We start from the raw sequence: 21,031 nt of genomic DNA, 5'->3' as shown, positions 1-21,031 counted from the left end.
CCTCGTAGTGTTTAAGTGAATCTTTCTGATGTCAAAAATGTAGAAATCTCAGCTAAACACGTGACCCTCTCACCCTCGCATAATAATACGTGTTTATTGTGGGCTAAATCAAATGACCAAATGCTACATAAATTTCCGTTCCATCCTTTGAATATGATTGGCTGAATGCGTTCTAAGAATTCTAACAAATTAATAATTGCTATGGTCATTTTGAGCGGTTTAAATAAATATCTGGCTGGAAATTCCCTGGCTGGATTTCGCCCGCGAAAATATAACGATAACGATGGCGTCTTTAGCCTGAGGTAAAAATTCGAACTAAACCCATTTTGTACTGTTCAGTCGTGCGAATTAGTGAGTTTAATGTTTAACGCGCTTGATCCCACTCAGAAACCGCGTGGAAATATTTCGACTTCTGCCTCCCTCAGGCGAAACTCCCGCTAGCATTTCGCTCGTGGAATTTCACAGTACTGAGGTAAGTGTCGCGTCCTTAAAGTCCATAATTACTTATTTTATAGTATCTTTTAGCTTGCTTATTAGCATGCACATTAGGCTACTACAACATTAGCCATTTATTAGCACTAATTAAAATGATTCTACATCCCCAATCCTGCCCAATACCTAAACTACCTTACTACTAATTAGGAGTTTATTGAGGGAAAAGTCAAGTGTTCCCTGAAGTGTTATCAATTATCTCGTTTATATTACTGTACAAGATGCCATTTGCTCAAATGTGATGCTTCCTTACTGTTTTATCTATTGTTGCTAAGCTGTTCTGACACATTTACAATGCCTTGTTTTATATGTTTGCTGTATTTATTTGCTGAGTCGAGCCATCAGTCATCAACCTGTAATGAACCTTGTATAGAGTCACCTCTGTCCTCAATATTGTTGGACACTGTGTAAAATCACACCACGGTTCAACCCAAGAGAAGTGACGAACTTTAACCCCCGTTCAAGCAGTGTGACACATTATCGGTCCGCTCAGGTTGTCAAGATATTCCTACGATGTCTGCCAAAGGTGAAAGCCCGGGGGTGGTTTTATGTGCTTATTGAGTGAGGCGCTCGGGTGAAGTGTAAACCACAGAGTCCAAAATAAATCTGGCAGGCGGTGTTTTGATACTTTGCTACATCCTATTATAGTCAGAAGAGCCCAGATGCCCTACTTACATGCCCAAACACACACAAATTCGCACAGTTTTCTCACTTAGGTGGATCTGAGACACAGACAGATGCTCTGTTAGAATGCTCTGTGAATTTATGCAGCAAATGTAGAATCGCAGACAATAGTTCATAACTAAAAAAGTAGAATTGACTGAATCATGCATCGGACTTTGCATTATCATGCTTTGTTTTATTTGTGCACCATGTGTCCATAAAGGCAACATCATGGCATTTCTACTTATTTTCTTTTGCTGAAACACTGTGAGGTAAACGTATCTTTTGATTGTGTTTATGTCACACTCATCTACTTGGTAACTGCTTCTCCGTCTGGCTAGATCTTTATAATGAGATTATAATTAGTATAAAGCAGACTGCTAGATATGCTATACATTTACGAGCTCAGCAGTCTGCCTTCTAGCCTGGATGGGGTTTAAAACAGAAAAGAACTCGGAAAGTGGGTCAAAGTTTATCGGCACGGATGTAGATATGAAAGCTGATAGAACCTTGTACTTTCATGCATTGGTCAGTGTTGGGATTTTGGGCTGTTTGATTTCTCATATGTTTTTTCAGACTAGTAGAAAGAAACGTAAAACTATATTCTATATAACTATATATATATATATATATATATATATATATATATATATATATATATATATATATATATATATATAAGCGCATTTAGATTTTATATAATGTCTCTTTTGCATATTTAAGCCATTAAAAGTTTGCCATACTTAATGTAATCAATCGACTGTAGGTGGTATATATTAGTTATGTTTTTACGCTTGACCTAGGGTGTTTTGCCTTAAATTATGTCTTTACAGCATGACCTGATCAAGCCTTTTCAATGCTGCTTTCAGCTTTCATTTATCCTGTATTTATAAAAGTACATTTTATCTGTCGACGTTTGCACATATTTCATGAGATTCAGAGATTACAACAAGGCATAATTAAATCTTGCCACGTCAGCATATATATATATATATATATATATATATATATATATTATTTACAAAGAAACACCGTACAGTTGAATTCCATCATTTATTTAGGACCACAAATGCACTTATAATCCATACAAGTACATGTGCATATATTTATTCTACATGGACATAGATCTTGTATTAAAATCTTATTGCTGCACATGTTAAATACACAATCCTTTTATAAATCTATAAAAGGAAAGAGGTCTTCATGGAAAAATATGTCCGTTGTGCTACAGGTTATGTGACGCATGTCGGTACGGTTACTCAAGACACTTAGAACAGTGACACATGCTACTCAGAAACAGGATGGACGGAAAGCAGAGAGGAAAGCGTTTTTTTAAAGTCCACAGGAGCAGATGCAGCTGACAGTTAGAAGCGCAATATGAAGCAGCACCGCCATAAAAACAGACAAAAGTCAGTATATACAACACATGGCTTGGGCGGCTTTCGATAACTAACGTCTAGTTCTGGGCATCATATCATTCCACCATGAAAATCCCTACGTGCAGTTATGTTCGGAAACAGATTTATAAAGAGCTTCCTCGTAAAATAATTCATTTTGGGTTCAACTATTCCTGTCATTCTCATATTTTCTCTACAGCTATTGGCTCCCGTTTTCATTTTTTTAGATCATTTAAGGAGCTGTGGGTAGGATCTCAGTGGCGCCGTCATATAAAAAGCAATCTGAGCCTAAAGTAAATTCGAAGCAAGCAAATTTTGGTTTAGACGAACAGCAGCTCAAGTCATTTTCACATTCACAGAATCCTTGAAGCCACGTCCGCCCGTTCACTCACAGGGCTGCACAGGTTAAGTGCTTTCAACTCAGATTAGTGCAATTGTCACATTCCTAGTCAAAAAAAAAAAAAAGATTAATTTACAGTGTCAATATAACAGCAATGAATGAGAAAAAAGTGCATGCGGTACATTCTTATGACAAATAAAAAGTGATATGGGACAATCTTTTCTGGCCCTGCAAACACAAGCTAACAGGAAACACAAAGAAAGTGGGGTTAGTCCCTGAGGGCTACGAAACTACAGATATTTAGGATGATTAAACATCGAGATCGTCAAATCTTTTTTGGCTATACACCGATACTTCAATTGATACCGTAAAGACAATAATAGCTAAATCTTCCTTTTTTTAATACTATTGGGGAATGTCATGGAGTAATTACTAAAGATAATTATGAAATGATAACTGATCTCTGACATGTTTTAGACGAAAATCAATAAACCATTTTCAGGTATTTTCCATACAGAAAATGACCTGTTAAATTTACTTTAGGTAATTTTGTGCTCCCAGTCAAAAAGGAGCTTCTCATTACGCAGCGCCATCATGAAATATTCATGAAAGATTTCTTTCGAACGGCACAGATTTTATATTTCTTTTTGGAACTGTTTTATCATCTGCTTCATTGATCTGAGCTTACGCACCTCAAGATTGTACGTGAAAAAAAAAGTGCCTGTGACCATTGTAAAAGAAATACAAAGTCTGTGCTAACTGAAAGAAAACAAGCCGTTAAAAAACACAGAATCCAATATTTGGCAGCAACTTAGCTGCAACGTTTTGTAGGACGGTCGTTTTATACCGGAAAGTGTAATAAGGTGGGTCCGATTTGATAATATCAACTTTTTGGGAAAAAGAATCTGGGTCAAAATGATTGCATCACAATATTGAGGGTTAAGCAAACTCTCATCTATTCTGTTCAGTAGTTCTAAGGATGCTTATTAATGTTTATAAGACTATCTTCCTTTCTAGGATTCTGTCTTACAGGCTCATAGGGTTATGGAAACGCGATCTTTTTTCTTCTTTTTCTTTTTTACATTCATTAGTTTGTAGTACTATTATACATCATGTTATTTGAAATCAAGAGCCTGGTGCATATACTAATGAAAGCTTGTGGTATTTTCAGCCCATTTTCAGGACAAAAACTATTTTTGGGTATCACGATACCACAAGTTTTCATTTTTACTTGGCATACTATTCATATGTACGGGTTGGAAATGACTCAATGGTGATTTAATAACACATTATATGCAAAAAGGACGAAGGGAAATCTACTTCATCAATACGAGAATAATGCCACGATTAAAAAAACCTGCATTTACTTTATGCAAACATATTTTTATATAATTGTGAATCTGGATATTTCTTTGTGACATTGTCTGCAGGTTTCTATAGGGTTTTTCTGGACATTCTCCAGATCCATTTTCAGTAGTATCACGTAATGACTGATTAAATCCAGGTGGATGTTCACTTAAATCACATTTAGTAACAGTTACACACAGACATGCAATTAAGAAACAAATAAGTGCATCAACGGATGGACGGATGGAACATGTTAAATAAAAGAGATGTGCTTAAAACGAAATAAATAGATGAACAGACTAAAAAGGAAAACAATCCTGGCCCTCGAGTGAACCTGTGCCCTTCGTTTTGGAAATGTATACAGATTTTTTTTTTGCTCATGGCTGTAGAGGGAATGGGAAGAGAAGGTCAGTGGAGATCATCCAGACTGCTGCCGTCCTCGAACACGGCCTTGGTGAACTGGCGAAAGACTCGGTCCATGTAGGTGCTCTGCCGTGGCCACAGACCCTCCAGGAAGCCAATATGGCCGCCGTGACAGGTGATGAGCAGGGCCACATTGGGGTTCTGCTTCACCGCCTCCACCGGAAAGGCTGGAGAAGAAAGAGTGTTTTCAGCTCAACGTGAATGGGGTAAAGTCATGACCTTTTCAGCCGGCTGGAGCTAATTGTAGTTTCTTTCCCTCCATCCCTAAACTTAAATGTCACGTTTTCTTGAAAAATAAGGAAATAATGCGCTGTAATCTCTCAAGCGACCCTAAAAAATCCGGCCGACTCACCATGATTGGGGGAAAAGACATCATCCGCTGCGTTGAGGCACAGCATTGGCACCTGCACAGACTTGATCTTGTGAATAGGGCTCGCGTCTCGATAGTAGTCGTCATTGGATGGGTAACCGAACATGATGGATGTGAAACGCTCATCAAACTCTCGGATTGTTTTAGCCTGGGGAAAGCAAGCAATAATGCTATAATGACATTAGGGCCTTTCGCACAGCACCAAAGTACAAACTATTTCTCAGGGTTTAAAGGGCGGCCTTTAACGATAGAAGCAGAAAACGCCATGTCTTCATGGTTTATAAAAGAATTAAGTTATGGCAATTTTTACGCAGTATATGTTTACACTGCATTTTAAATCGAGGGCATTTTCGTAGGCGTTGAGCCAGTCGGCTTACACTTGCGTCATTGATAGTTGCCAGAACTGTTTTAGACCCTACTCTGAAGCAAGAGCTAATTTAGTTCCTCTAAACGAATTACAAATCTTCCTAGTTCCTGTGGCACGAGCACACCAAATAGTGGGCAGTTTCACCATTAGTTTGGGCACTATAATAAGTTTCCTGCGGTACGAAAGGCCCTATTAATATTACGTGACAATGTCAGACAAAAGTCGAATGACTTACCTTCATCACATGGTCTATGTCGTATTTTTTTTCAAGAATGGTTCTGTGACTGCAAAAAGAAAAGTGGAGAATGTCAAGACTTGAGATAATCTTCACATAAGTATTTATAAGCTGCCTTGAGCGTTATGCGACCGTAATGTACCGTAATGTTAAATTCCATCACTTTCTCACCGGTGGATGCTCTGCGGTGAATGGGTGCCGTCGAAATGGATTATTGGTTTATTATTGCAATGTTTTTATCAGCTGTTTGGACTCTCGATCCGACGGCACCCATTCACTGCAGAGGATCCACTGATGAGACGGTGAGGCAGTGCTACATTTCTGCAAATCTGTTTCTAAGAATAAACAGACTCTTCTATATTTTTGATGGTCTGAGGAAGATTATGTTTTAGCATATTTTCATTTTTGGGTGAACTAATCCTTTAAGCACATTATTCAAATACTGTAACCCCATACAGGACTGGCAGTTGGAAAATGGATGGATATTATTCAAAAAATAATATATAAAAATATTTGGTAATATTTTACACGTGGTGGAATATTTAAAACAAAATAGGTTCTAAAACTGTAAACTGTACCACATATTATCATTATTTAATTACAGTATGTGAAAGTTGTAATCACTGACAAAAGTTTTGCATTTTCTATTTAAATTTGTGTAAAAATGTGTTTAGCTGCCCAAAGACATCATTCATATTAATTATGGTTGATCAAATTCAGCATTGTGGGAGAGTGTATATAACATAGTGTGCTCTGTTGAGAATTTAAAAGGTTACTGTTATTATATACATACTGTGCACAGCGTACTGCATACTACAGAAATAGTAAGGGTAGTACCCTAGTGTTCTAGTTCAGGCAACATATATCAAACACAACATGCTACCCATATAACATTTTGTTATATCACTATATTTGTCATTTTTGTAAGTTGCTGCTAAGCTGATTAAGAGTTAATTAAAGCAGAATAAGCCCCGTATGTGCAAAGTTTCATTTCAATATCCTGTTCTGAAACTCGATGTGCTTCAGCAAAATACGTAACAAAAATTCCGTTTAATCTTATTTGGCACATTTGATAACACTCGAAAAGAGATCAGACCCAAAAAGGGGGGCAGTCGAGGACAATGTTCTCTGCGATGGGACCACACACACACACACACACATGCATGCACGCTAGACTGTGCTGAATTAAGCTGGGTTTATCCCCCTCTGAACCCACTGACCGGTCCACGGACGCCTGCAGGCAGCTGGTGAGGTAGGAGTTGAAGAGGAAGCGGTCCAGGGGCTTTTCCAGTGAAGCCGTGCACTCAAACACATCCCAGCCTGCCGAGAAGACCACCACTCCCTTCAGACGCACCTCCGAGCCCTTCCGGCCCAGATAGTTCGCCAGCATCATCCTGCAAGGTGTTAAGATGTGAGGTTTACCACCGCAGCTACAACATATCCAAGAACACACACACACACACACACACTTACAGTGATGTCCAAAACGATTACAACACTATTAGCTGCAGCAGCTAACATGCACTGAAGTCAGTTATTTCTCTTCAGTGTCAGTGCTGTAAATGTATTTATGTTGCCATTAATTGTAATGATCCAATGAGATGTTTGTCATCATCAGACGTCTCCACAGTTCTTCTGGATTTTTCACGTCATTATAGACAGACTGGTGATGATCAGATCAGACTTCTCAGACAAACATCTCACTGGATTATTACAATCAATGGCAAAATGGCAACCTGAACTGATATATTTACACACCAAAAGATAGAAATCCATTTCTTGGCTGCTCAAAATCCTAGCGTTCGAGTCATTTCGGCCGTTTTCCGTGTACGTGCATGGCTGCTCGTTTTTTTTGCACGTAAGCCGCGTGAAGCTGACCCTTTTCTTTCTGTAAGACGGAGCGGATTACAGCGCTGTGCTGCCGACTCAGCTTTTACTCATAAACAGGTATAAATTTAGGGTGAAATGAATCTGTGAGGATCTGGGAAATGAAATGTCATCTGCGTCGCATGACAGGGAAATGAATGCACGAACGAAGCATGGATCGGGGACGCTTTATAATACGAGTCGGCAATGAAAGCGATTATATAATGCTTTTTGTGGAAACGGCAAAGTCTCAGTTGTGTTTGGGTTTGTTTGCACATCTGTAACAGATGTTGTATTAACTAAGTACAGCATGAGCGGTAGGTCAAACATTCACCTAGATACAATAATGGGTTAATAATTACAAAACACTAATCACAATTTAATTTGTCTGTTTCTCGCTAGAAATTATATCAGTTTCCACAAAAATATCAAGTGTATTCAGCATTGATAATTACATTAATAAATGTTTTTTTTAGCCCAAAATATATAGGAACGATGTCTGAAGGAGGGGTGAGAACCGGAAAGGCGTACACCAACTTTACAGGAAATATATATATATATATATATCACTTACGCCCTTCTGGTTCTCACCCTCGATGTGACACTGAAGACTGGAGTAACGATGCTGAAAATCCAGCTTTGAATCAAATGAATATATTATATTTGTGACCCTGGAGCGTAAGTAGCGCAGGTATATTTGTAGCAATAGCGAAAAAAATACACTGTATGGGTCAAAATTAAGCATTCTTCTTTTATGCCAAAATTCATTAGGACATTGAATAAAGATCATGTTCCATGAAGATATTTTGTAAATTTCCTACAGTAAACATATTAAAAATTGATTCGTAATATGCATAGCTAAGAACTTAATTTGGACAAATCTAAAGAGGATTTTCTCAATATTTAGTTTTTTTATTTGCATCCCACAGATTCCAGATGTTAAAACAGTACTACCAATTATCCTATCCTTACAAACCATAAATCAATGGAAAGCTTATGTCTTCTGCTTTCAGGTGATAGGCGAATCTCATTTTCACAAAATTGACCTTTATGACTGGTTTTGTGGTCCATGGTCACATTTTATTCACATATATTCAGCTATAGCACTTATTTTAAATTGTAAAAATATTTCACAATAGTTCTGTATTTTGTAAGAAATAACTGCAGCCTTGGTGAGCGGAAGAGACCCCAAGCTTTTGAATGGTGGAGTATTTCATGCTGGGTCTCTATTTAAAGACAACGCTGCTAGAGTGTCCTGGTATGTCTGGTCATAGTAACTGAGTTCCCATGTAAGGGCAGGAAAACCCCTGTGTGTGTGTGTGTGTGTGTGTGTGTGTGTGTGTGTGTGTGTGTGTAACTCACCCTCCCATTGAAACCCCAGCCGCCATGAGCGGAGCTTTGTCGATGGTCCGCTGGACATGTTCAATGACCACCTCCAGATCCTCTGTGTTCGCTGCACAGTACGTCCTAGGCGTCTGGAGCACACACACACACACACACATACGCACACACACACACATCAATTTGAGCATAAACCACTGCCCATAAGGATCAAGCATGTTCATGAGATTTACTGATTGTTTAAAGTCGTGTGAATAAAAACCTTTCCTGCGCTTAAAGTGCTAAAAGCATTACCAAACATGTATTTTTCGTACAATTTCGTGCATATATTACAATATTCCGCATCGGCAAAGGTTTTTATGGCTCTCTGACACGAGTATTACCGCAGGGATTCTAAGCCTCTTCTGCCGGACGGAAAAACATTATCTTCTGAACTCCAACAAAGGTCATGAGTCAGAGAAAAGGATTTATCGACAAGCTCTCGTATACAAAGCAAGTCTGCACAAAAAATATGACATAATTCAAGCTCTATACGTGTGCTTTGAATGAGCCAACATTTTGGTTAAATTTACTGAACAAAACAGAGATTAAAGAATATTCTTACCAGTAACTTTTCACCCGATACTCCTCTGTTATTGAACACCACACATCTGAATAAAAAACACAAGAAAGGATTCGTAGAAAATGTTTCATTTGAAAACTCGATTCTGATTGGTTTAAGGTTATTGGTTAATTTCTTGATCGTCGTTTTGACGGTGTCTGCCAGCTTGCATATTTTAATCATATTTGGTAATTCTCCTTAATGTATTTTCCCGATTTGATTTTGATAAACTATTTTGTCATCATTATTTTGTTTTAAGGAGTTGCAAAATAGACAGTTAACGTTTTCGCAATGGCTGCTCTGTGTGTGTGTGTGTGTGTGTGTGTGTGTGTGTGTGTGTGTGTGTGTGTGTGTGTGTGTGTGTGTGTTCACTGCTTGTGTGTGTGCACTTTGGATGGGTAAATGCAAATATGGGTCACCAAACCTGGCCACAAGTCACTTCACTTCACTTTACATTGATATATTTTATAAGCATATTCATAAACTTGACATATTTTTCTTAGATGTATTAATGCATGCTTATGTATTTATATATACACAATAAATATACACAGTACACAAACTTTTATTTTGGATGCGATTCATTGAATTCGATTCATCGTTTTGACATTTTAAACTACAAAAAGCCCCATTTGCATTTTAAAAATGTTCTGATAGCACGGGAGGCCTGCTAATAAAGAAGAAACAAACCCTAAAAGGGTCTAAAAGAGTTTTTCCCTTGAGCTGTGATGACTTTCTATGCCGGTCTGGTCCGATCGCTAGAGAGAAGAGCTGAGTGATGTCTGAAAGCAGGTTGGTTTTGTTTGTAGTTCTGTTGACCTCGGGTCCACCACAACATTTTCATCGGGTCAGATTGTTCTGAGGTCCGATCGTGACCTGAATCTCAATACCTAGTGGTTTTTACGCATTCTTACAAGGCTACTGGTTAAAAATCTGATCAGAAATGTCGGAAACACCTCACCTAAACGCCTGATTATATCATAAATCATTGTGTCGAATTAGAGGCTCGTTCTCGTACAAATAGTGACCCTTGCCTTGACGCACAATGACAGATTCTCCTAAATCCCAAAGTCGTGTCCTTGAACAAATGATATGAATCATTTATATATATGTAACTGTTGTGAACTCAATCATTTCTCGAACATGAGAGCTTTGAAGAGGGCAACGACCTTCCCGGTTTGACTGACTGCGTATCACACACAGCACGTGTGTGTGTGTGTGTGTGTGTGTGTGTGTGTGTGTGGCTGATAAGAGCTAAACATGAAACACGCAAGCCTGTACAGTTAAACTACATTCCTCCGGGGCCAGCATCGTGCAGGCTTTATCTGACTACTTCTAGGAGCTTTTCTGCTCTCGTCTTTCAAACAGGTTTTAAATCGCTCTCCCGTAAGCTTCTTTCTGTCTCTACGTTTCATTTTCTCTTTCTTGTGAGCTACTGCACACACAAACTAGCACGGCTGACTAGTGCTGTTATCACTAACTACAACTAAAACCAGTACTAATTGCTTTCAGTAACTGCGTGCACAAAGAAGCAGTCTTTTTGGTTCGATTGCTTCCTTATTTTGGTTCAGAAAGTATTGTTAACCGATGTTTAAACATGATTAGAAAGCACTGTGTCAGTGTGTTCTTGTTCAGCAGTTAACATTTACCCTGTTAATATAGTAATAGTAGATATCAGAGTTCAGTGCCCATCTATTTTAGTGTCACTGATTACCATACCATTACATATAGCAGAATATTATCGTTTTTGGTAATAATTAAAATAAAATTTTTGTTTTGTGTTTCAGTGTTAACTTTAATTTGAAAGTTTTAGTAATTCTGATGTTTATTTGTAATTTTATTCATTTTATTATTACATGTTTTTATTGTTTTTTTAATGTCTACCCTTGTTTGTACTACAGAAACAGTAAAAAAAAAAACAGTAAAAATGCTACAGTAAAAACCTGTTAAATGGTTTACTGTAAATCCCTGTAAAATTGACAGGGAAAAACGTAAATTGACGTTCCCAGAATTCCCTGCATTGCATATCAAATTTAGTTTGAATTTGATGTTTCTTCATAATTGTTCTTATCAGTTATGTTTATTCGGGTCGCGTGTTACATCTAATGTTGTTAAATGTAATGGGTTTTTTTGCATATTTCAGTTTAATGAGTCTCACCATGATGGTGTTTAGTGTTCGTGTGAATGACACATATATACGTTACCGTTTTAAAGCTGCCTGTGATGTGCTTTGGTTCGTCATGTGATTTTTTTAATCACCACCCGCATTTGGTCTCAAAGGTACAAAACAACTTTAATAGGTTGGTATATTAAGATTATATCAGTTCGTGAAATTATGGTATTTAACTGTAAATTTAAGTTAAAACCGTAAAATCTAAAAGGTTAACATATTTTTACGGTAAAATCACAGTTGCTGTTTTTTATCGTAAATTTTACCGATTTTTTTACAGTGTCGAGTATTTATTTTTTAAGTTTAGTTTTTGTTATTTTAGTGCTTCTCATTTAAAAAAGCATGAAGGTTGTTTTGGCAATTAACTAAAATAAATTAATTTTTATTATTATGTATAATTTATACATAAATTTTATGTATACAAGGATTGTAATAAATGGCAAAAACGCTCAACCCTCTTACCTTTCTAAAGGCATCCTATTATTAATGGATGTCAAATACTTTTGCGCAGTGACAGCTAAACTGTATGACTCTTGCGCTAGTTTTCGACATCTAAAAAGCAGAAATCCCGACATCCGCCAGTTGAAACCTCAAGAGGTTAAAATAAAAAGCCTACCTGCTCAGCTGCAAAACAAAGTTCACATCTCTAGCGCACGTCACTGCTTATGCGTTAGTGTACCTTTAGCGGCTGGTGCCGATTTCTGCTGCGGCATGGAAACTTGCTCTTAGCTAAGCTGCAAAGCTGGTCAAAGCTGCAATTCATTAAGCGGAGAACAAGCCAAAGAAAGATGCTGAGTGAGCTGCTGTAGCCCCCCACGGCCTCGCGCCTCTCGAGGTTTACAAGAATGAGCTCCTGACAGATGACCAAAAGGAGAAAATGCCCGTTTCTGCATCCCTGAAGGCTTTAATACAGAGCTCAGCTGTTTGTTGACTCTCTCTCTCTCTGTCTGTCTACACGGAGCGGCTCCTTCATAAGGAGTCTGACAAAGATGTTACAGGAGTACTGTAAGCACGCATTGATCTACACCACAGCTAAACGTGTTCGGGAGCAGGTGCGGTATATAAGGCTTGCAAAGGCCTTTCTGAATCTCGCGGTGCAGGATACGCACAACTAATGGAAATGATGTTGCTTTTGAAGTGCACTACAGGTGCAGCTAGAAATCAAGCTGAAGGTGAAGGAGAACACAGTAGTGCATTAACAAACTGAGAAACTGTGACGGATGTAAAACAAGACTTAAGCCAAGCTGTGTCCGCACCTTGGGGTTCAAACATTGTGTTTTTTTTGTTTATTGACAGCAACAAAAGAAGGAAACTCCACTTTGGGGTGAGTAAATTATAACTTTATAGGTGAACTATCAGAGTTTTGGTCAATTTGGGCTTGTTTTTTTACAATAAGTGGCTGACTCTGTTAGAAATCTTAATAATGGCCCGTGTTTGGTACAATAATGCATACACAAACCTCAAAAACATCACAAAAATGGGTCTCTGAGCACAAAACCGAGCTTCTGCTGGTCATTGCAGTCCTCTGACCCTGTGGAAAATGACTGAGGTGAACTGAAGAGAAGAAGCACCATCATGAAGCTGGGAATCTAAAGGGTCTGGAGTGATTCTGGATGAAGGAATGGTCTCTTATCTAACTTCATAAGTCATTATAGGAGATCATTAAGAGCCATGAAACTGGCAAATGGTAAAAAGAGTGGCGTTAATTGTATACAATGCGTATTAGAGAAAAAAAATGATTTCATAATGACCCCCCCCCATTTTTTAATTCTTATTATCCAATTACAAGGCAAGATTTATGTCGATTTTTTTAAATAAAAGATCAAAAGAATTAACATAATTGAATATTCATTTTTATAGCCTTCTTGGAGTCAATATTTTTTGCTGTGACTGTATTTGTGAAAGTATCGCAGTTCAGTGTTCATTTTTAATTACCTTAAGTGTTATTTTACCATCACCGATTACTACATCACCAAATATTATATTTTTAATAATATTTTAAATTAAATCTTCGATTTGCGTTTTAATAATGCCGGTGTGTTTTTGTAATTTTTATTAGCTTATTAATTTTTATATTTGAATCATTGGTTAATTATTGACTCTTATTCGGGCTCGTTTGTTCGCAGACCTGGCAACCCTCGATGCACATTCATTTTTCACTGTGCCTGGATTCGAAACTAGAACGCAAAACGTGCGGATATGGATTTTCGAGTTCTATAAACTGTCTCACCTGTAGCCCAGATCCCGGCTTTGCTGTACCATATGCAGAATGTAGGATTCGCGGCTCGTGCCCGTCAGTCCCGGGAGCAGCAGCACAGTGGGCCGTGTGGACTGCTCCGGATGGGACGCGCTGTCATCATTGTCAAACCAATCCAGAGAGATCTGGCCTCCATCTGGTGCTCTAATGAGCTCACTGCCGGACACACAGAACAGCTTAATTTAGCCAGAGGAACATTCAGTGAAACTGTGGAATTATGTGTTAATGCTAGCTTAAGTGATCATAAATAGTACAAAGAGGGAAACTGTTACAGGAATGTAACTCGGCTAACAAAAGCGCGGCGTTTATACGGCAATCCTCATCTCTTAAGCTACTAAAACTACGGTATGAATGTGATTGGAAGAAAAAGAATGTGCTTTGTGTTTTTATAATGTAAAATGGAAAGGCGACGGAGCCGACTGAGAACCTATCGCAGCCCTTGGACGGAGGAATATGATATAAATGCGTAAAAATAGAGCACTTAAGTAGTGAGTGCTGCCGGGATCTGAAGAGGCTTTCAACAAAAAATGGTTTTAACCAAATCACCTACTCTGCTTTTAAACGCGGTGCAATTTTAGACCACAGCACAACGATTACAAACAGAAAAGAAATGATTTTTTAGTATGTTTTGCAAGAAAGTACTATTTCGGTCATTATACTTATACTATATGCTCTCTGATTCTTTGACGTTATTTATATTTACAAGCAATTTCTAATATATATTTTTATATATATATATATATATATATATATATATATATATATAGTCACTTTACATATTGTACAAACTACAAGTAACTTTGTAACTACATGTCAACTGAGTCTACTAATACTAGTTGACATGTAGTTACTTACCGTATAAAGCCGACTATAAAAATACAGTGTTGCCAGTTATTTTACATAATGCACTCCGTGACTGTCAGTTGTGTTGAACAGAGATAGAATTGGATACGGTCGGTGTATTTCTCAGGTCCAAAGCCAAAGTCAGTCTGGCACTAGCCACATCCCACCTGTGCTTTGGGATGACATCACTTCCCCTGCTGGACATTAGCTTGCTTCCAACCTCTACGTTAGCGCTTGTGCTCGGCTTTCGTAAGAGTTAATGTAAGCGTAGAGATATTAAGTGCTGTTCAAAAGTACCAAAATGCATTTTTCGGGTGAGGAAATATCACTAATAAATCCTTATGGGTTAATGGGATTGACGTCGTTTTCTTTTCGTCGCTCTTTCGATCCAATCGAGCAAACGGGTTCGCGAAAGGTCTGATTCAGTTTGATTCATCCGCACGCGGATCGTTATTTCCACAACGGAAAGAGAGATGGTTGAGATATTCACATCCACTGAAAGAAACCAGACATCTTTTTGATCATTTCGGTCATCAGCTGAAGCAGCTCTGTATTCCACGCACAGCTCGTGAATGAATCTGCGCTGCGGATGAACGCGATTCAGATTCATTTTTACACGAGACGGTGCTAAAATCAAGATTTTCACGTTCTTGATGGGGGCCCTAGTTAGTGAAAACAGATGCTTTATTTCTTTCCTAAAGATCCAGAAATTAAATAAATGCCTTTTACCGTAAAAATATGAAGCATTCTTTTCAACGCTGATAATAGATAATAGATAAAGAGAAATGTTATCAGCATATTAGAATTCATATTATTTTGAAGGTTCATGTGAAAATTCAGCTTTTTCCATCACATCAATACACACACATATATATATATATATATATATATATACATATATACAGTACATATATAGCATATGAGAAATCGATGGTTAAACAAAAACTGACTCTAAATGATTTGAAACAGAGCGTTGTTGTACACGGCCTCTTCCTGACTCTGCTGGAAGCGTGTGACTCCTCCGGAGACGCTGTGGAGAGAATCTGTGTCAAAGGGCTCTCGTGTTGTTTTACAGCTAGCTTTCTCAGAGACCAGACGTCATGTAGAGCTACACGAGTGAGATGTAATTTCAGAGCCAGCATTAAATATGCACTCTGTCTGCAGTCGCTGCTGTCAGGAACGGCCCGCCATCCCAATGTGGGAAAGTTTTTTATAGACATGTAAATCCCACCTTTCAAAACGCCAGACAGCGAGAGACCGATCTGCCACGGAGCTTAGCGATGGCAATCTACTGACTTTCAGGAACATTTCTGCGGTAGAATACACGCTATTGACGCTATTAAAAAATTGCTTTAGTTTTGCTGTACTTTTTTTGTAGGGCCAAAAATTGCATGTAATAATTTTCTTGATATATATTTAAAAAATGTAAAACAAATCTAGCAATAAAAATGCTTTTATAAAAGTTCCAGTTTTGCAGGGCTTTACAATTTGACAAGAAAATATTAGTATCGCGAAACTATTAAAAATAAAAATGCTATTAAATAGCTCAAGGATTACTTTATTTTAAATGATTTTCACTATTATTATAATTATTATTATTTATATTATAAAAATGATTAGATGTAATTATTAGATGCATTTAAAAAAATATTAAAGAAAATAAGAATTATTACAATAATCCTATTTTACTGTAAAATAAAGCACTGTGTATAAAAAAAAATAACATTAATGGTAGTTTTATTTTACCTTGCTCATTTTTGTTTTATTTTCTTTCATTTCATTGGTCACGTAGCCTAAGGATTTCGCCGCATGTTTATTATTGCGGAGCTGATTTTAAACAAACCACTAAAGAAATGTATCTATGTGACTCGTGAGTTTTTAGCGTGCGTTAAAGCCTTGCCCTTTAGACTTCTAATGCGAGTGCTGTACTGCACACAAATCGAACTCCGCTGGTTGTTTAGTGAAACATTCAGCAACCTAGATTCCTTCGCTCCCGAGATCTCAGACAATAACCCCGCTGCTGGTATTCGGCCCCGCTCTATCCCGTCTGGATCTGTATTCCCGGGACGTTCTGTTTCCAAAACAGAAGCTCCAATTTCACACCTGACTACATGGCGCTGAAGCTCGACGGACGACATCACGCACGAGAGCGCTCGGTGCGTCCCAGCATGCATCACACCCTTCCCTTCCTACGGGAATGCGCAGCTGCCGGGACGCCCTTGACTTCAAACGCCGTCCTCGACCGCTCCGCACAAGCGGCAGGATCAGCTCTCTCGGACACATGTGTGCGTGCATATCGAGACGGATTAGCTATCGATTCCCATCCCGTCGATAGCGGTGGCGAGTCGGCGGGTGACGCTGTTTTTTGCGCGCAGGCATCTTCTCTGACCGCCGAGCAGAAACATGCAGCCTCTGAACTGGTTTACTGAGCGATGCACTACAGCACTGAATCGCTTTAGCCCAATCAATAACTGATAATCAGTTTCTACCAAGAGATAAACATAACGCCATTCGCCACACGCGGTTTTTGGGGTTTTTTGCAGCAAACAACGTTACTTAAAGTTGCAATGTGAGGGAGGCAGATAGAGATTGATTTCCTGTATATGCTGTATATGTATATTTAAATATGTGTATATATATATATATATATATAAATATTCAGCATATTTTGTTTATATATATATATATATATATATATATATATAAACAAAATATTGTAAAAATACTGTAAAATACTTAAAGTCGCCTTAAAGTCAGGTTTTTACATTTTAATTAAACCAAAGTAATATAAGTACAATAAGTACAAGTATTAAATATTATTATATAAAAAGTATTATAGCTTACAGAATTATAAGTTTATTACAATGATTAACATGTATATTACTAGAATATTAGCCATTTATTAGTACTAATTAAGCACATATTAATGCCGTAAAGCTAATAATCAATTGTCATGTGATTTTATTTTATTTACTTTTTATTTTTCTTTTTTTTAACCTATTATTCATTTCTTCATGCATATAAATATATTTACATACACACTGAATACATTTGTCTAAATCCTAAATGTTTTCTTCATATAAAACCATTTATTTTGTCACTTTAGATTATAGGCTGAAATGTGACTATACTTCATCAGTGTGTTGCTTCCCATAACATGCGGTCATCAGAACAGAAAGCTGATATAAGCTGCTCTCTCTTTTTCTCTTTATATTGCTGAGAACAGGAGTCCTCTCACTGCATCAGACAATCAATGAAACGAATGCTGAAGGAAGCTCTCTGATCATCTACCAAGGGCATGTTAAAGAAACCTGCTTTGATTCCGACGGCGTAAGAAAACTAAATTACCTTCTGACTGCTTATATGTCTCATACCTAAAGACTTAATGGACCTCAGCAGGAAATGACATTATATATATATATATATATATATATATATATATATATATATATATATATATATATATATATATACAAAGCATATCCTGTTCATTTGCTGCCTAAAGCAAACCTGGTGCTCCGATCAGCCACTAAGTCTTTAAAATGGTTTGGTAGAGTAATCATCATGCATTAGCAATAATTGTGCATTTTTATTTGCATTTATTGGCTTTGTCTGTGAGGCTGTGAGGGAGAAGCGCTCACTTTCTGTAGCTGACCCAGGGCTTGGCGGTCACGAAGGGTCTGAGCAGCGTCTGCACCCGGCTCTCCCAGCACCAGAACGTGGGGTAGTACGTCTCCGAAACCACGGGGCATTTGTCCCTCAGGAACTGATGAAACGTCTTCCCTCCGGCTATCAGCAAGGGTTTCTGCAAAAACAGAGAGCGAACGGAGCGGTGATCATCTCAGAGAGCAACTCAAGAGACTGTTCAGTCCCTTAGCCCATGTTATTACTTATTTTCACTGTTATTCATCCATTCATACATACATCATTCTTACATTTCTTTCAATTTTAATCCTAAACCGGAAGAATTTAAGCTGCTTTTTAGTAATTTAGTAATGTTATAATGGTGATCATAATATACAGTACATATTTATTAATTATATTACAATTATATGTAATAAAATACATAATATAATATTATTATATTAAAATAATATTAATATAATATAATAGCAACTAAAATATATTATATATATATATATATATATATATATATATATATATATATATATATATATATATATATATATATTAGCAACAAAATATATGATATATATATATATATATATATATATATATATATATATATATATATATATATATATATATATATATATATAGTTGCTATTATATTATATTAATAAAAATTATATATATATATATATATATATATATATATATATATATATATATATATATATATTTAAATATATGTAAATAATAATTTATATATATATATATATATATATATATATATATAATAAAAACATATTCAAAAATAATACAAATCATTTTATATGATATTATAAATGTATCGTATTGATTTATTGTATTATAAACAGACCGTAATTGATTGACTGGCTTGCAAATACATTTTTAATTAATTTCAAGAAAATAAACTTTTAAGCCCAAAGAAACTTCAGAAGTCCCCAGCGACTTCATGAATATCCTATGAATAAGCTGTAACTGTAATTTCAGTAGATTGCTGAATAATGTATAGTTATATAGGCTGGTTTTCTATTTTGCTGTTTCATTATTGTTACAAATTGTTCGCGTTTTGTTCTCAGTCTTAAAAATTTGAACACCGGTGAATTATAATAAGTGCAAGTACCTCATTTTTTGTCTGTGAAATATGGAAATATGCTTTTGCGGCACAATTTTTAATTCGAAATGCCGGCAAAAGAGTAGAACAAGAAACGTGAAGGCTTTCGTGCATATTTCAAGACGCATTATGACATTAATACCGGCTCTGCGCACGTGTGCCGAGGCTGACCGGACTACAGTGACGTAATACTGCCTCTTGCTTTATGACATCATTAGCCGGCAATCCTCGCTCACCGATCGGCGTGCACGAGCATCCGAATCACGCCATTAGTTTGTACGTGAACGTGAACGGATGGGGCTGGCGGACCTTACCTTGGCCACAGAGAGCAGGTAGTAGCAGGCATAAGCGGCGCTGAATCCGAGCACCACCGAGAGTCCCACCCCAGAACCGAAGAGCCCGACTTTAACTTGGTTTTTGAGGTAATGTGAAAGGTCACTCGTAAATAAGTTAAAATTAAGCTCCAGTGAGATCATTGCCCTATAAAGCCCACGGTTCCGGCCGCTGAGACGCTCGAGCTGCTGCAGCTGGATGAAGGATGCAGAGGTGAACGGAGACGGGAGCTCAGAGACGGAGAATGGGTGGCGCTTCACGGAGAAATGCGACCCGGCAGAACGGAACGCGGAGAGATACCGAGGGGGCGGGGCTTGCGGCTCGACGCTTCTTATTCGTTGTTTGATTGGATGGCGTCAGAGTGCGTTTAAAGTCACACAGCAGACGTAAAGAAGCGGAAGAGCGGCGCCCGCACATGAAACGCCGGTTTAATTAAGGTTTTTAAATTAAAAACTAAGCGCTAGCGGGGATTTCTAATAAATATGATAAACAAAAAGAAAACGGATGGAATAGAAAAGGAATGGAGCAAGCTATAGAGACCTTTTTATTGCAAGTAAAACAGATAGAATAGAAAGAGAATAGAGAAATTCAAAATTCCGGGAATTATTTAAACATTTATTCATTTAATGTATCGTATTTACTTATTTATAAAGATGGAAGAGATGTTTTTAGCTGATTTTTGAAGAGTGGGTTGGGCAGGTCAATTTACAAGGAGAGAACGTTTCATTTATAGAAATTTTAGAAATTGTAAAGTTAGATGTCTTTGTTGCCTGTAATTTAATTGAATAGAAAAAATACGGTCTTTGCAACGAAAATACTTTCTCACTAATAAAATAAAAGAAGTATCTTTCCAATCAATGAGTACATTTGACCCTGTCAAACATTTTATGCAGAAGTAGGCTAACATTGATACTACATGTTCATTTAGTCTCTTTCTTACTGGCAATTTCAGCAAACTGTCTTTCATTTATTCTGGACATGTCGTTTTACTAAGCAGCTTTGGAAAAATATTGTTTTTTATTAAACAATTATGCTCAGACTACTAAAAGCAATGCTTGTTTTATTATATATATATATATATATATATATATATATATATATATATATGTGTGTGTGTGTGTGTGTGTGTGTGTGTGTGTGTGTGTGTGTGTGTTAAATGTCAAATAAAACAAGTAATTACTATATTTATTTATTTATTTATTTATTTATTTGACATAACGCATT

At 37.1% G+C, this 21,031-nt stretch overlaps 1 protein-coding gene across 1 annotated transcript; it reads right to left on the bottom strand.

Moving 5' to 3' along the window:
- Window positions 1–2,194: 2,194 nt before the first annotated feature.
- Window positions 2,195–20,085, bottom strand: abhd3 (abhydrolase domain containing 3, phospholipase). The gene is made up of 9 exons (XM_043217297.1): window positions 19,789–20,085; window positions 18,354–18,517; window positions 13,843–14,025; window positions 9,446–9,491; window positions 8,863–8,975; window positions 6,855–7,028; window positions 5,635–5,683; window positions 5,015–5,180; window positions 2,195–4,829 (listed from the first exon to the last, which is right to left on the bottom strand). Exons 1-9 carry the CDS (start codon window positions 19,948–19,950, stop codon window positions 4,648–4,650), a joined length of 1,239 nt encoding a protein of 412 aa, XP_043073232.1. The 5' UTR covers window positions 19,951–20,085; the 3' UTR covers window positions 2,195–4,647.
- Window positions 20,086–21,031: the final 946 nt, after the last annotated feature.

The sequence above is a fragment of the Puntigrus tetrazona genome, chromosome 2, assembly GCF_018831695.1.
Source record: "Puntigrus tetrazona isolate hp1 chromosome 2, ASM1883169v1, whole genome shotgun sequence".
Lineage (NCBI taxonomy): Eukaryota > Metazoa > Chordata > Actinopteri > Cypriniformes > Cyprinidae > Puntigrus > Puntigrus tetrazona.
Note: the sequence above shows the minus strand (reverse complement) of the source record. Positions and strands in the feature narration are given on the sequence as shown.